Here is a 17,868-nt window from a genome sequence, read left to right on the forward strand (position 1 = left end):
TATAATATTTAATAAGTCTCAGCACTATAAGAGGGTTTCTCGAGACCAGTCGCTCTGGTTGCAATGGTGTAGTAATGGTGAGGCCACTGGTGGTCCACGACCACTGGTTGGGAATCACTGAATTACAGACAGTCCCCAAGTTACAAACATCTGACTTACAATTAACTCACAGTTAAGAATGAGGGTGAAACAACAGAAAGTGAGAGAAATCTACTCCTAGGTATAGAAATTCAGTCTGAAAGAGTTATCATGGAGAAAAGGTGTATCCACTGAAGCTTTATCACTAATCCTTGTTTCCATGACAAGATATTTTTTTTCCAAAATCTAATTATCACAGGGACAGAAAGCAAGGTGAAATCTTCTGAATAGGGGGTACAGACAGCAAAACAAACACCACAGAGGTGCTAACTCTTTCTTGTACTATCCAAAGCCTTGTTGGATGGAGATGATGGCTGTTGAAAGTCAACATATCTGGAAGGTATCATGTTGTGAAAGGCTATTCAAATATGGGGCTTGTTTCCCAAAGGTACCAAATTCATCTGAGCAAATTTTACAGGAATCAGGAAAAAAGCATGCCGAGGTTATCCATTCTTTTGCTATAAAATGCACTTTTTCAAGCCCTGTACTGAAGTTATGGTGACCCCGGTGGTACAGTGTGTTAAACCGCTGAGCTGCTGATCTTGCTGAATGAAAGGTTGGTGGTTTGAATCTGGGGAGTGGGGGATGAGCTCCTGTTGTTAGCCCCAGCTTCTGCTAACCTAGCAGTTCAAAAACATTCAAATGTGAGAAGATAAATAGGTACTGCTTCTTTAGGAAGGTAACGGTGCTCCATGCAGTCATGCTGGCCACATGACCTTGGAAGTCTCTATGGAGAATCTAACCTAGCCAACAGTGTGTGCCACCTATAACTCAGTTTTTAAAATTTAGCACCTTTTGGAAATAAAATCTACAAATGTGTGAGAGCACCAACTAGCAACACATGAAGAAAGCAATTCCTTGATTCCACTCCCCCTTAACTTCACCCAACACAAGAGGGACAGATCTCAAAAAAGAAGGATCAGTCCTAGTAAATAGAGACACTGGAGAGTACGCAACGATACATTGGCTTTCATTGATACAGGCTGTTCCTCTGCACAGATGGGGTCTTTATTTTATTATCAGAATGGAATGGAATGGAATATTTCCCTCCATAACAATAGCCAAGTGAAATAATTGCGGTGCTTAGTTTTACAGCTAGTGTTCATTAGCAAGACTGCTCTACTTAATGTTTTGCCAGATGGACTCTCGTACAGTTGTTGGTCAATTCTATTCCTTTCCTTTAAGCCCTTCAGCAGACTTCTTTATCTTTTCATATAAACAATCTATGTTTTCTTAGAAGCCACAGCTCATAAAATGTTTTTCTTACATGTTTGGATTTATTTTCTGGAAGCCTCCTAGCCACATCTGAAAACCTCTACAAAACAATACTTTGAAAGGCAGCGATTGCCTGGCTGTTCCTGTGTATAAATAAAATGCATACAATCATTGTAGAAGCCTTTTTTAATTACCTTTTTCGCAGTGAGGACCATAAAATCCATCTGGACATTCACAGACATGTCTTTCATTACAAAACCCTCCATTTCTGCATCCTCCAGGACATTCAGCTTCAAAGAAGATAATAATATAGATTAAATGAATTGCATGTGTCGGAAATAATTTGGTCTTTCTTTGAGTTAAAGCATCAGATTTTGTAGATGGTATAACAGAAAAAAAGATACCTAAAGAGCAAATCCTGTTGTCCAAATGACGTGCATTTTAGGAGCAAACAAGACAGACTGAAATGCTCCAGTAAAATACTAAGGAAATTCGACATTCACGGACTTCAATGCCAACTGAAAGGAAAGTTAAGAGGAGGAAAAACAATAAACCTGACTTCTATTGGTAGTCCCAACCATTCAATGGAAAGTCAACTTTTACAGATCCCAAATGGTTCTACTCTAGTTGAACTACCAGTGGTATTTGAGCCAAAGCAACATGTGGCAATCTCAAAAGAATTAACGCATTCATTTTGCATAGTTTTTATGGACTGCTAAAACTATAATGAGAGCTTCAGGTGGTGCAGTGGGTTAAACTGCTGAGTTGCTGAATTTGCTGACTGAAAGGTTGGTGGTTCGAATCTGGGGAGCAGGGTGAGCTCTCGCTGTTAACCCCAGCTTCTGCCAACCCAGCAGTTTGAAAACATGCAAATGTGAGTAGATCAGTAGGTACTGCTTTGGAAGGTAACAGCACTCTAAGCAGTCATGCCGGCCACATGACCCTGGAGGCATCTATGGACAACACTGGCTCTTCGGTTTAGAAATTGAGATGAGCACCACTCCCCAGAGTCAGACATGACTATGACTAGACTTAATGTCAAGTAGAAACCTTTACCTTTATTTAAAACTTTAAGGAATTTGTTATGCTCTAAGCCATCTTGGTTCTCTCCTCCTGCTCTGCACTTGAGGGAATATGGTGATTGTCTTTTCCAACCTAAGTTGGACTTGGACTTGAAAGTTAATTAGGGTTGTACATAGGACAATTTTAGTAATACGATACTGTGATTGTCAACTTAAATATCATTTGAGCGGGCTGGGTTGAATAGGAAAGGTATTCTGAAGCATGAATAAATACTGTGCTTGGCACAAAACCATCAACGGTAAGAGTCAATTTAGCTACACTTGGAAAAATTATTTTTCAGAGCTTGGAAATTTACTTTTTGGACTAAAATGTCCAATATCCTCCATCCAGTGTGACTATTATTCAGGCAAAATGGTTGTGCTGGCTGTAGGGTGTTGGCACTTGTAGTCCAAAAAGTAACTCTTCCAAGCTCTGCCTATAGGCAATGATAGTCTCATTAAAAAATACAATAAAAACAAGAGTTAAAATCAAAGGCAGCTGTTTTCTCTCTCTCGTATAGTTGCTCTAAGAAAAGATGCCAAGGGCTGTCATCCTTTGATCATGAGAAGGTGTTTCAAGGGCCATTGTATGTTTCAGATCTTTCCCTTTAAGGGAGAAAAGAGAGGCTCAGCCTTGAAGGCCACTAAAGAGACTTCAGTGGCTCTTACCTCTCTGATGTTGAAGCTCTGATATCGGAATAGACATGAAAAGGAGATGTTCTGTGGGTACGTCATGATTGCATTGAGGGAAGCCAAAGACCTGTAGGTTCCATAGTATTCCCCTGACACACATCCATAATTCACATTATACACCATCCTTGGCATATATAACCTCAAAAGTATGGTTATGTTGATGGAAGATCGGGGAGGAGTTTCATAATTGGGCTTGGATGTGCCTCCAAGTCATATGTCAACTTACGGCAACCCCACTAATGTCATAGGGTTTCCTTAGGAAAGGAATATTCAGAGGAGTCTTGCTGATTCCTTCCTTTGAAATAGAGGCTACAGCACCTGGTATTCTTTGGTGGTCTCCTTTTCTAGTATTAAGCCAGGTTGATCCTGGTTAGCTACCAAGATTAGACAGGATCTGATGCTTTGAATTCATTATATATGTAGTATAGATGTAATGGCTTGCTTTAAAGCACTTCATAGATTTTTAAAACTCTCTTAACTCAGTAAAACTGCATAGGGAGAGGAAGTAAAGAGACTATATACTCAACTATACATAACTATACACAGAATATAGCCAGGGTGACTGTCTTGATACTGAAGCACTTTCTGACAGCAAGAATCTTCCTCCTCTCTTGGTTGGTAAGTGTGTGGGTGGAAAGGAGTGATTTCACCCCACCAAAACCTGCAAACATTATCTTGAAGTCTTTAAAAGGTTTATTTTGTTAAGGTACTTAACCCTTCAACTCAGTATCTGGAAAGTGTCACCTTGACCAAGAACAAGGCCTATTTTTCTTGGACCGGGCTGTGGTGCAGTTGGCTGGGAGTCAGCTGCTATTACAATCACTACTGACTGAGTTCGAAGCCAACCCCAGTTGGAGTAAGCTCCTAAACATTTGTCTAGCTTGCTGTTGACCTTTGCAGCCAGAAAGACAGTTGCATCTGTCAAGTTGGAAGTTTAGGTACTGCTTTATGCAGGGAGGCTAATTTAACTAATTTACGATGCCATAAAAATCTCCAGTAGCATGCAAAAGAATGAGGAAGTACTCCATCAGTGTCACAAGTGAATGGTGAAGCGACAGTTCCCCCAGTGGCCAGAATAACCTCATGAAGCTGGAATGTTAAATAGCTTCTGTGTGCCTGTCGATATATGTTGTGTGTCTATGGCATTGAATATGTGTATTGTAATCCGCCCTGAGTCCCCTGCGGGGTGAGAAGGGCAGAATATAAATACTGTAAATAAATAAATAAATATTTGACGTGAAGAGAACAATATGAACAATGGAACTGGATACCATCTCCATTTGAGACTGTGTCAGAGTTATAGCTGAAAGAAATGTGAAGGAAATACTTTCTTTAGTTCTTTTTAATATTACTGGCCCTTTTTTATTAATTTGTCATAAATAAAGTTACACCATATCCTCTCAATTGCCTTAGAGTGCATCTACACTGTAGAATTAATATAATTTGAAACTACTTCAACTTCCATGGGTCAATGCTATGAAATCCTGAAAATTTACGTTTGGTGAGGCACAGACATTCTTTGGCAGAGATGGCCAAATCTCCCTTGATTCCATAGCAGTGAGCCATGGCAATTTAAGGAGTGTTGGCCTGCATTCATTCTGTAGAGCAGATGACCCCTTCGGTGTATCCTTCAAATCTAAGTTGAACAGAAATTGAATGGATCAGGCCTTCCAGATCAATACACCTTGCCCATAGGTAAAGGTAAAGATTTCCCCTTGACATTAAGTCTAGTCGAGTCTGACTCATCTCCATTTTGAAGCCGAAGAGCCGGTATTGTCTGTAGACACCTCCTAGTTCACATGGTATGACTGCATGGAGCACCGCTATCTTCCCGCCGGAGCAGTACCTATTGATCTACTCACATTGGCATGCTTTCAAACTGCTAAGTTGGCAGAAGCTGGGGCTAACAATGGGAGCTCACACCGTCCTGCGGATTTGAACCGCTGACCTTCCGATCAGCAAGTTCTGCAGCTTATTGGTTTAACCTGCTGCACCACTGTGGGTTAAACCGCCACCTTGCCTTTTCTTTCAACCAATCAGAAGGACATGGTAAAAATAAAGTGTCAGGAAACTTCAACTTCTTTTTCCACTCTGCTGGAATTAGCACATTAGCACTTTATATAAACATGGTTCCCCTACTTTCAAATATTTCTATCAACTATCTATATGACTGCTCTACTAAATTGTTTCAGCACTGATGTGAGATCTGCTGCTGATATGTATCAAATGTTAAACAAATATTTTTCCAGGTAACTTCTGCTTACCTTGCTGACACGTTTTAAAGAAAATGGCATTTTGTGGTGTTTGGAGTATGATATTCCCTTCCGAATTCATGATAATTATTGTAACTTCAAATGCTGCCACACCATCTTGTTTTCCAAGGCAAGGGAATCCAACCTGAACAACTTAAAAAAGGAGAGAGAGTTTAGATATTTTCCAATACTTTGTTAGTAATCTTAAAATAATTGCAGCAATTATTTGTGAAAGAAAACCATATCATTAACAAGTTAAGAAAAGCAAGTTACATATGCACAAAACATCTTCCTTTTCTGGTCACAAACCTGACAAAAATAACCCCCCTCCCCTGCTTTGCAATTAATGCCAACCCTCCCCCAAAAGACAGCTTTCTTTTTCTAATTGCTATGTGAATTGAGGTAGGATAAGAGTTGTGAAAGCTGGACAGGAAAGAAAGCTAAAAGGAAAAGAAGATAATCAACTCCTTGCAGGTGCGATGTCGGGGGACCACCATGAACCACTATAAATAAATTGATCCCAGAGCAAATCAAGCCTGAACTTTCATGAGAAGGCCAACTGAGTCAATTGACGCTGCTATAGGATGGACACGTGAGACTGATGACTTCCTCGTATGGGCAAAATTGCCCATCCTACAACTGTTTGACCTCACTTCAGGCACGGAGCCTGCTGGATCCCATCACACAACATAGATCTACTTCTGGTGGGGCTCCGTGCCTGAAGTGAGGTTGAATTATCAAAAGACACAGCAACAACAACATGGAAGGCTTCTTGTGTTGCATAGAGAAGAATGTGGGGAAGCTGGGTGGTGACATGTTCCCCTGTGGGATAAGGGGCAATGCAGGCAATTTGGGGCACAGGGTGACAGGTTCCCACACTTTCTGCTGGATTCGCCACGATCCATGGCAAATCACCTTGCTATTGTCCAGCTTTATGACCTCAATGTGATGAGATCCTGAGTGACTTCCTGAAAAAGTCATTTCTTGATAAAGTGGAAGGCAAACAGGAGAAGAGCAAAACCACGTTACAAATTTATAAAGTCAGTTAATTAAGCCATGACTGTCTTAAATTTGTAAGACTACAGCAAGGCTGCTAATAAGAGATAACTGTTATCACATTACACTGGCCGGTCAATCCAGGGCCAGTCTGGGGAAGAAATACTCCAGACTACTCCCTGAGGTGGCTGCATGCACCATCCCAAACTTGCAGTGGTGGGAGGTCAGAGTTCAGCTGTGATGAGACCTTCACCTTATTGTTCCTGTCACTGTCACAACTCCCAGACAGCCGCAGAGCTCTATAAGAATGCCTAGCCATCAGGGTAGCCCCATGATAGCCCCAGCAGAGGTGCTGCGCGACCTAAAAGAAGAAGGTAGTGATCCCCACTTCCTTTTTTTTTTTAGTTGTGCAGGCGCAACTAGGATGTAAAACAAGCCCCTTGTAAAGAGCTCTGTGACCATCTGGGAATAGGAATGGTGGTAACACAGGCCCAATTCATCATATTTTCCTTTCAATGATGAGCAGAAGGAAAGGGGGATGGCCATGGTACCCCATGAAGATAGTGGAGCAGCCTGAACTGGACCCAATTCTGCTCTCTACATTGAATCAAAACAACATGCTTGCTCCAAAGTTTCAGATAAACTCTGAAGCAACACCTGACTTTTCTTTAAAAGGAACTATCCCATGATACCTACCAGAAGTGGAGGAATATTGTGAAGACAGTCAGGATGAAATGTACAGTGAGTAAGAGTTATTAGACCCATGTAGAGATTTCTCTGGATTGCTGTAAATCACAGCCAACTTAACAGCCATGACAATAGCAAATGGATATTTATATCTTTTCTTGAACAAATAGATTGTAACATAAACTGGATGTTTTATCTAGTAGCAACATTCTATTTTTTTGTTTCATAAATAAAATAACAAAACATCAAGGGAAAACAACTTAGATATAGATGTAACCAAACTAGGTACGTATCCTAAATGCAATAAATAGGTGGACATGCCTTCTTGTTTCAATGTAGTCTTTTTTAAACTAAAAAGAGTCACTGAAAAGTAGTAAATCTGGAGTGTTCTAATGAGGAGAAAGCCTTGGTAACCCACAGCCTTGGAATGTTGTTCTGTGGTTGTTTCATTTGATGAGTGCTTAAGATGGACATCTGCTTTATTTGTGGCTAGTTTATTGGTGTTTTTAAAACCTTCATTTGTTACCCAGTTTCTTCTTATTTATTTATTTATCGTGTCAGTAGCAACCAGACAATTGTCTTCTAATGACAATACATGAGATTTCAATATTTGTAGGAAAAACATTTCTAGGAAAAAATATACTTTGGGCAATTATTATATTATATTATATTATATTATATTATTAGTTGGTTCATACAGCTGCTGATCTTGCTGACCGAATGGTTGGTGATTCGAATCTGGGGAGCAGGGTGAGCTCTCGCCGTTAGCCCCGGCTTCTGCCAACCCAGCAGTTTGAAAACATGCAAATGTGAGTAGATTAATAGGTACAGCTACAGTGGGAAGGTAACAGCACTCCATGCAGTCATGCCGGCCACATGACCTTGGAGATGTCTAGGGACAACGCCAGCTCTTTGACTTAGAAATGGAGATGAGCATCATCTCCCAAAATTGGACATGACTGGACTTAATGTCAAGGGGAAGCCTTTACCTTTATCTTTACAGCAGTCCCCAAGTTACAAACAAGATAGATTCTGTAGGTCTGTTCTGAGGTTGAATTTGTTTGTAAGTCGGAACAGGGACAACTTCAACCATATATAGAGAGAGTGAGCTTTGGATAGGATAGGGAAAGGTTAACATCCCTGTGGTATTTGTTTTGATATCTGTGCTCCTGTTCAGAAGATTTCAGCTCACTTTCTGTCCCTGTGATAATTGGATTTTAGAAAATTTGGCTTGTTGTGGAAACAAGGATTGGTGATAAAGCTTCAGTGGAGACACCTTTTCCCCACAATAACACTTTCAGGAGGGAATTTCTCTTCCGAGTGGTAGATTTCTCTCACTTCCTGTTGACTCAGCCCCATTCTTAACCATGAGTCATTTGTACATTAGATGGTTGTAACTCAGGGACTGCCTGTAATGGTAGTCAGTCAAAATATACAAAGATACAAATATTCTATATCTGTTTCATTGGGTCAAGTGACTACGTCACTTAAATATCAAAGCATAGTATGTTAATATGATCCTCTCTATCTTTAGCTTGGATTTTGTCCTCATTCTCCAAAAAACAAAAAGAAAAAGCAATAATTATCCATTTACCAGCATTATATCAGGATGGATAAATTGTTTCAAGGATTACATTATGAAATGTGTCATTTTGATGTGTGCGCTAGAATACTGAATAGGATTGGATGTCATATGTATTAACTTATGTGTAAGTAGCATATGTGCTATGCACATATATATTTGTTTGCTTGCACATGTTCACCATACGGAACTGGTGAAATGGAAATTTCTGCATAGGAATCTCGACAGAAGTCTTGGAATTCAATCATCAGAACTCCGATTACAGTTATTCTATTTTCATTCAATTCAGACCTCCCAAACACATACTGAGAGGGGCTTCTTGAAACAAGATGTGTTCTCTCTCCATAACTCACAGAGCTTGTAAATGTGAGTTTGTTGGATTGTGATTCTCAGAATCTCACAGTCAGTATGGTAGCCTCTGGTAATTTAATTCAACAAAGTTACATTTCCAGCTTCTGAACCACAGAAGGAAGACACTTGAGCCTAGTCATTGGCCCACTTGATGAGCAACAGCATATGTCTAATAAGAAGGCCATCCCAGACATCTTCCCTGATTGCCACATGTCCTGCCTGATTTGTATGGAAAATTGCATTTTGCAGGACATTAATTCCACTCAGCAACCCCAAAGTTTGCCATTCCTTCCTTCATTCTTTTCAGATGTGGCACATAAAATGTATTGACAAGGAAAGTTCAAGAACTTTCCTAGTTACTGAGTTATCAGATCATCTGACACAAATGATTCTGCAAAGTAGACAATGCAACAACCTTTTTGTATGCATGCTCAGTTTAAAAAGCATGCAATTTAGATAAGGAATAATCATTGTATATATTGGGCTGCTGTCAGTGTTCCGGGCTGTATGGCCATATTCCAGAAGCATTCTCTTCTGACATTTCACCCACATCTATGGCAGACATCCTCAAATATTGTGAGACCTCACAACCTTTGAGGAGGCCTGCCATAGATGTGGGCAAAACGTCAGGAGAGAATGCTTCTGGCATATGGTCATACAGCCCAGAAAACTCACAGCAACCCGGCCATGAAAGCCTTTGATAACATATTCTATATATTGTTTGTGTAACAGCTGGAACAACAGACAATGACTTGCATGTGTGAAGTAACTATCTCAGACCTTTCACAGAATCTCACATGTGTTCAAGAAACAATTATTCAAAGGAGGCTGCCCCCACGTTTAACTGAGTCAGCTGAGCAAAGAGATTTTAATTTTAAGTGACTCTGTTTTGCCAGCTTTCAGAATGATCTCTTCAACCAGATATCTCCAAAAAAATTTCAGAAAAAAAATCTCCTATCACCAATGAAATTTGGAACCTGAAGGGTCTACAGTCCAAAATACCTGGAGAATCCCAGGCTGGAAAAGGCTGTTTGTGGTGATATGTCCACAAATAAACTTCATTTTTAGAACATGGTATTGAGGATCAAGATGCTTCTGGAAATTCTGGGAGCATCTATGCTGCCATTGTGGGAAAAGCAATCCATATAAGGAGTTGGGAGGGGTGGATCTGCTTACTTGCTTCAACTGCAGAAGCTGTAAATATCACATTTTTGAACTACAGCATACAATATTCCCCTGTCAATCATGTCTCTGTTGGCTAGGAGGATTCTGGGAGTTGGGATCCAATTCGCTTTTCCCAAACCCTGCCAGCCTTAGCATCTATATCTTTCCTGCCACAAAAAACAAAACCACTCAGAATTTTGAAAAAAACTTCACTGATAATTTCTTCTGCATAGGGTGATTATTGGTAGTGGGAAAAGTGAAAGGAACCCCTACTCTTCTTTTACCAGGGGTTAAAGATTTTTTTGTTCAATCAAGCTTTTAATTACTAATTGCTTCAGGCAGCCTTCTTATGTTTCTTTTAAACTTTATAATACTTTGAAATTGGCACTCCAGCCAATGTCACTCCAGTCAACAAGCGACCAACACAAACAATATAATCACAACAGAGAGAAGGGGAGATGGATGGTAAAGGTGGTCGTCCAGCAGTGTCAAACTTGAGTTTGGAGCCACAGGATGGTCAGGACTCACTGCTGCCTCTGCAGTGACCACGAAGTGGGGGGCATCTAAAGCACTCTGAAGTTGATCCAGCATTTGCCGTGCCCAATTGGTCCTGGAATAAGTGATCAGTGTACAACTGTCCTAAGAGAGACACAGAATGTGCTGTTGGCTGCACCTACTTGGTATTTTGGCCATACCCCTGATTAAAACATGGCCCTAGATGACAAACAAGATAATGTAGCTGCATGGCCCTGGGACCTCAAATTATTTCCATGTGTCTACTTCACATCAACAACATGATTAGCCAATAGATGGATGCAGAAGTCACAAACCTGATGCTTGGTGAGGCACCATTCCAAGTAGAGGGACATTTACAGTTGGGTCAGCCATTATCCCTTTATCTAGAGAACGTAAGGACAGGAACTCATAGAAATATTCAGCCTATAAAAAAACAATGTAAACAGATATTATAGTAACTGTGCTTCAGTGTGTCCCCAGCACATAACATTTTAAACAAATACCTATCCCCCTTTTGTATTATTTTTGATAGGGTATTTCCCCTTCTTTGTAATGCCCAACTTCTTTTAGAAAAGTTCAACTTTTCAGTACTTGGAAAAGAAGTGGTATTTTGCTAAATGGGTTCTGAAAATTCTTTTCATTTGAAATAATTGTTGTTGTTGTTGTTGTATATTATACACACACACACACCCCAAACAGGAAGATATAAAAGTATGAGATCAGAAATGAAAGTTCGAGTTGTACTTAGTGGTGCTGGATTTTACTAAAGTAAATGAAACCATTCTGTTTAATATGGAATGATGGTTTTAAAATTATCTGAACAGTTTTAGTGTATGAACATTTGCTTTTCAAATAAAATAATACACTCAGACAAATAATTGTTTTGCTCTCTGTAGATCCCTACAAAGTCATGGCAACAATACTATGGCTGTACTGTCTGTTTCTCATTGTTCTGCTTTGATGTTTTAATTATATTGAAAACCAGGTTATAATGGCTTTTCTGATTAAAACAACATGGCCTTCGTAATATGAAGAAAACAAATGGTGAGTCAGTCAAATATATTCCCACTTGTATTCTCTATCTCAGTGCTGTCTGTTGTATAATTGTACTTTAGAGTTTTGGAATGTAGCTTGTATTTTGCATACAAAGTATAAGAATATTGCCGTAAATATGAGAATAAGCCTATTACAGTCACATGGGCATAACAGGTGAGTTAGTCATATAATACTGTTCCCTTCACTGTAAAAGAGCCAAGAAAAAAGCACACACTCCCTGTTTTCTAAATTCACACACATGCACACAAATGTGCACACAAATATTTCAGAGCTGGAAAGAAATCAGTGGATGAGAAAGACATACTGCTATCTTCTAAAGGATTTCAGCACTCTTAAAATAATAATAATAATAATAATAATAATAATTATTATTATTATTATTTTATTACCAGCCCCTACCTGCAGCTTGAGACAGGACACAACATCATTAAAAGATATAAATATTAAAAGACATACAACAAGATACACAGAGTTAAAATACAAGTTAAAATCCACTGGTGAAATGGAGATTAAAATTAAATATATTAGGTTGTTTTAATATACTGGTCCTGTTCAGTTAATCATGTTCTCTGCCATTTATATATCATGAGTGGTTCCCAACCTTTTTTTGACCAGGGACCATTTGCCCAGGGACTACTTGACTAGAGACCACTTTGACCAGGGACTACTCTCCAACATTACTACCAACAGCATTACAAATCAATTTTTGGTCAAGTTGAGGTATGGTTTGGGGGTGCTGATTAAGAAAACTGCATTGGATAGACCACATGAGGTCTAGTTTCTGATATAGAACATATGCCATCCAGTAGTCGCCACCTGCTTGCCCACAGAAAGCCATATTTAATAATCTAGAGCTGATATGGTAGTAGTAATCTTTCATGTGTAGCCAGACTCTCCCCTCCCAGCATCCCCGTTGTCTTGGCAGTATAAGAGGCTTTCACAAAACTAGTTGCTCTCATTTCTGTTTGGTTTAGATGCAACTGTGTAGTAATAGTGAGGCCGTGTACCATATTTTTGTTCTTGTGGACCACTGGTGGTCCACGGGCCACAGATTGAGAACCACTGAGCTAGACAGTGTGCATTTCCAACTGAGGCATTTTGCTGCTGCCATTTATGGTTTTGCTGAAACACTTAAGATGGTACATTCTACAGACATATACAAAATAATTCAGATATAATCCTTAGCTGGCAATGGATGTGGTGAATGTGGAGCTAATACATCTACAAAACACTGAGTCTGAGAAAGCGGAATGGCTATTTATATATTTATATTGTCTCACATGTGAGTTCAGGTATCTTCCTACTTTATCCTCACAAGAACTATGAGAAATAGGTCAACCTGACAAGACAGTGTGACTCTGGCGCTATGGATGAATAGGGCTAGAAGTCTAGTCCACTCTAATGTCACAAAGACATTAGAAGCGTATTGTTTTGACAAGTTTTTCTGCTATGCAGTTCCTGGTGGAGGAGGAATAGAGGGGTTATCTCTGAAGTGGGAAACCTGCCGTTTCTTCACATGAAATTCAGGAAATTTAGCCTCCTTGCTTTTTCTGCTCTGCTTCTGCCTACCAGCACCTTGGAGGAAGAAGCAGACAAACACACTTGCAGATATGTCCGAACGTATCTCTCCCTATGAACAACTTCGGAGATTAAGACCTTCTGGGGAGGCCCAGCTCTCGGTCCCACCTTCTTTGCTGGCATGACTGGTGGGAACAAGAGACAGGGCCTTCTCACTCACCCCTTGGCTGTGGAACTTCCTCCCTAGTGACATTAGATCAGAGAAAGATGGGGTATAAATAGGGTAAATAAATAAATAAATATGTGAAATTGCATTTCTGAATAGGACAGTACAATTTCATTATGAAGAAATCAGAATATTTGAGCATTACAGCCACATGATGAGACTGCACCTCTTGTTAAAGTAGGTGCTTAAGATCATCTGGGGAGGCCCTGCTCTTGGTCCCACCTTCTTCACAGGCGTGACTGGCGGGCACAAGAGATAGGATCTTCTCAGTGGTGGCCCCTCAGCTGTGGAACTCCCTCCCTAGGGATATTAGATCAGACCCCTCCCTCTTGACCTCCCATTAAAAAGTGAAAATGTGGCTATTTGAACAAGCCTTTGAAATCTAGTGCAATAGACAAACACGGAATTATATGAAATTGAATATTGGAATGGTTTAGATGTTTGAGGCCAACAGTGAAGGTATTGGTTTTATACAATGGTTTTATCTGTTTTTAAAGGTCTTGTATGTACTTTTTAATTCTGCTTTAAATGTGGTTTTAAGTGTATATTGTAAGTTGCCTTGAGTCACCTTCAAGTTTGAGAAAGGCGGGAGAGAAACATCATAAATACATACATACATACATACATACATACATACATGATGTTAAGGAAGTATGCAATGTTAAAGTTACTCGATAATCTTTCATTTAGAATCCAAATTATTCGTTACTTGTATTTTCAAAAAACTATTTACCCTTTTTCTTTTATGGAAAAGAATTACGACATGAATCAGTTGCAAGATGAAAGAAAATGGCCCTCAGAACAAAAGGGGAAGAAAACTTTAGAATTTAGTGAAATCCTGTTTAATTAAGGATGTATACCGAAAGATTTTCATCTGTCAGTGATGGAAGCTTACATGATGTGATGAGAGGAGAGTTCACAGCCGATGGGAAGAATAACCGACCTCTTTGAATTATAGGAAGCATGAATAGAACACACAGGCTCACTTTGGCCACGCTTCAAAACTGGCGAGCCTTTGTTCTCAAGGCTCAGAAGACAGCTTTGAAGTTTGGGGTACAACTCTTCTAACACACCATTACCAAAGTACAAGCTTTTGATTATGACTTCTCATGAAAGTATAATCAATAACTTACAAAAGTGAAATGCGTAGCTAGGAGCAAAAGCTTTTGTAACTGGACCTTTATTCATTCCATAGATTTCGCCAACCAACTTTGCTTTGCGCTCCCGTATGATAAATCTTTCCCCTCAAAATGTAAACTCTGTTTAAAGCAATAATATTTCAGTAGCTACTGTGAGCCATAAACTTAATCAGGCCTCAAAAGGAGGTTTTTGCATCACATCCTTTTGGAATGGAATATACTTGCTGAAGTCCTGGAATAAGGAAATAATTTTTTTCACCCCGACAAAGCCTATTGCCATTAATCCTTAAGAAATAATCCTTTTGCTACCTAAATATCAGTTTTTGAAGCATAACACTTTGGTGAAATATAAATGATTTTACTTAACCCCATCTATGTTGTCATATACTGCAGTTTGAAAACTGCATTATATGGTCAGTGTAGACCAGGCATGGGCAAACTTCACCTCTCCGGGTGTTTTGGAATCCAACTCCCACAATTCAGGCCTCTTCCTTTCCCCCCTCAGCTGCTTAAGTAGCTTAAGCCTGAGGCTGTTAGGAAATGTGGGAGTTGGAGTCCAAAATACTCGGAGGGGCAAAGTTTGCCCATGCCTGTGTAAACTCATATAAAGCAGTTTAACTGCATTGAGCTGCATTACATGAGTGTACACTGACTATATAATGCCATTTTCAAACTGAAGTATCTGGCAGTGTAGATGGGGACCTTATCACTTCATCACACTTCATCTAGAACACTTCCCTGCCAGTCCATTGTGTTCTTGGAGCCCCCGGTGGTGCAGTGGGTTATGGGTCAGAGGTTCAAATTCAGGGAGCTGCTTGAGCTTCCACTATTAGTCCCAGCTTCTGCCGACCTTGCAGTTCGAAAACATGTAAATGTGAGTAGATCAACAGACACCGCTCCAGCGGGAAGGTAACAGCACTCCATGAAGACCTTGGAGGTGTCTATGGACAATGCTGGCTCTTTGGCTGAGAAATGAAGATGAGCACTAAGCCCCAGAGTTGGACATGACTGGACTTAATGTCAGGGAAAAAACTTTACCTAACCTTAGGACACTGCCCTGCCAGTCCATTGACAGATGAGCACACTGCCCATCACATGATGTTGATGGACTTCTGGAGGAGGCCCCACCCACAGCAGGAGTGGAAGCATCCGAGGAAACTTCCCTCCAAACTTGGAAGCCTGCCCATATTGTGCTGGCTCCAATGAAGCAGTGTACGGGGAAAGATAGTCACTCCTCACCCTGCCGTTTCACCAAGGAGGTTGGCAAAACTGCATAGGGAGAGGGAGTCCTCCATGTGATGGAGTCCCTAGTTAAGATCTTTCTTACTTCACTAATTTTGTTGGATGAAACCCAGCAACAGAAACAGTCCCATATGGAGATTTCTATATACCCTCTACAATGTGATTTAAGTGAATGTGAATTCCAGACTTGGAACAATTAAGGCCAGCTAACACCTTCCAACAAAGAATTCCCCCAGGCAGGAAGCAGTCAGTCTTTGAAGCTGTAAAGCCATTCAATACTAATCAAGGTGGCCAATTGCAACATTCACATTTGTCTCAAGCAGACAGGAGTTTTTTCTCCCACCCTGGACATTACACAGATATATAAACCTCACTTGCCTAGCTTCCAACAGACCTCACAACCTCTGAGGATGCCTGCTATAGATGTGGGCAAAACATCAGGAGAGAATGCATCTGGAACATGGCCATACAGCCTGGAAAACTCACAGCAATGCAATGATTCCGGCCTTCGATAACATAATGTGATTTAAATGGGTTCCCCTGAATATAAAAATGGAAAACATGTAAAATGAAGTAAAAAGGAAATCTTTATTGCAGATCAAGGGCTGCATCCTGTGTGAATACAGGGAAGCTCAAAGGCATGGAGAGGAAAAGGAAACTGATCAGAACGCAATTGGCAGCGGGAATAAAACTGGCAGTAGCAAAGGACAAAATTGGCAGAAGCAGCAGCATAACCAGAAGCAAGAGTAAGGATAAGGGAAGCAAGAGTGGTCTGGCAGGAGAATTGGCAAGAACAGCAGTAGCAGGGATGGGATGACTGAGGCAAAGAGGCCGAATTTTACATGTTGGAGGCTTCATGCAGTGCATCTTTGTTTGAGATCAAAGCTGAGGTGCCCTTTTCTGCCTAAGGGCTGAATTTAGTTTAAGGTAGGGTCTTAGAGTGGGTCAAATTCCAATGGCTGGGTGGAACTAAAGTCAAAACAGGTGGAAGCACAATGTCCGCACAAGGCTCCTGCTCTGCCGTAGCGTAGTAGCCTAATAGCTCTTGGTTCATTCTGCTGGAACTTGTGATCCTGAATGAGTGGAGTGTGGATGAGGAGGAAAGATGGCTCTTTTTAGCCGTGGCAGTTCTTGATACAAAGGCACTATGGCTATAGAGGATTGGATGGTACTTTATATGGGGAAAATACCTCTCAGTTTCTTGCTGAAATGTTGTTTTGAACTGCTCTTATTGTGTGCGAGGGGAAGAATTAATTTGAGCTTTTTGGCCCTGCCTGTACCCTTACCAATACAAAGATATCAGAATGGGCCGGCTTAATCACCAGCTGCAGTTGCAATAAATCTTGCCAAATGAAAGGCTGACAGTTCGAAGCCAGGTCAGAGTGAGCTCCTGACCATCAGTCCAGCTCCCCTGCCCACCTGGTGGAAAGAAAACAGCAATGTGAGTAGATTAATAGGAACTGTGTTAAGCGAAGAGGTATTTTGGGCACGGCGTTTCAGTGAAAGGTTTATGTACAAAGAAAGCTCTTTGGCAAGGAGATGGAGTGACAGCACCCACCTGTGTCCAGACCCGAGCACAGCCTCCAAAAGATGCTGAATGATGAGAAAAAGCCTAAATATATCTCTATCCATTGTCTATCTTGGCATTGTACAGTATAATCGGCATTGAAGGTTTGCCATATATGTGTTCTGTGATCCGCCCTGAATCCCCTTTGGGGTGAGAAGAGTGGAATATAAGTACTGTAAATAAATAAATAAATATAGGTAGGGCAGCAAAGAGGAAACGGTATGATCTGGACATGGAAGTAATACATCACAATAATGTACTTGTCATTAAATGTATTGAACTACATTGCTCCCATCCTGATTACAATGGTATAGTGAAGTCAAATGTCAGAGATAACATAGTATTTGAAAACTAAGGGTGAGGTTTTAGATCCGCTACTGAGTTAAGTACAGTAAGCAGCATTTTGTAGCCTGATACTCACATCCACAATCCTGATTTGTCAAACAGTAGTTGCTGCGAGCAACA

General features: G+C 40.4%; 1 protein-coding gene across 2 annotated transcripts in view; it reads right to left on the reverse strand.

Annotated features, from left to right (window-relative positions):
* Positions 1-17,868, reverse strand: part of WIF1 (WNT inhibitory factor 1) — a 50,557-nt gene that overhangs the window by 6,929 nt on the left and 25,760 nt on the right. For both annotated transcript variants that reach the window (XM_067469088.1, XM_060777517.2), the window contains exons 3-5: positions 10,970-11,078; positions 5,372-5,512; positions 1,548-1,643 (exon numbers count right to left, since the gene is read on the reverse strand). In XM_067469088.1, coding sequence (XP_067325189.1) covers positions 1,548-1,643; positions 5,372-5,512; positions 10,970-11,078 — 346 coding nt within the window. The remainder of the gene's footprint in view (positions 1-1,547; positions 1,644-5,371; positions 5,513-10,969; positions 11,079-17,868) is intronic.

Source organism: Anolis sagrei, chromosome 5 (genome assembly GCF_037176765.1).
Source record: "Anolis sagrei isolate rAnoSag1 chromosome 5, rAnoSag1.mat, whole genome shotgun sequence".
Taxonomy (NCBI): domain Eukaryota; kingdom Metazoa; phylum Chordata; class Lepidosauria; order Squamata; family Dactyloidae; genus Anolis; species Anolis sagrei.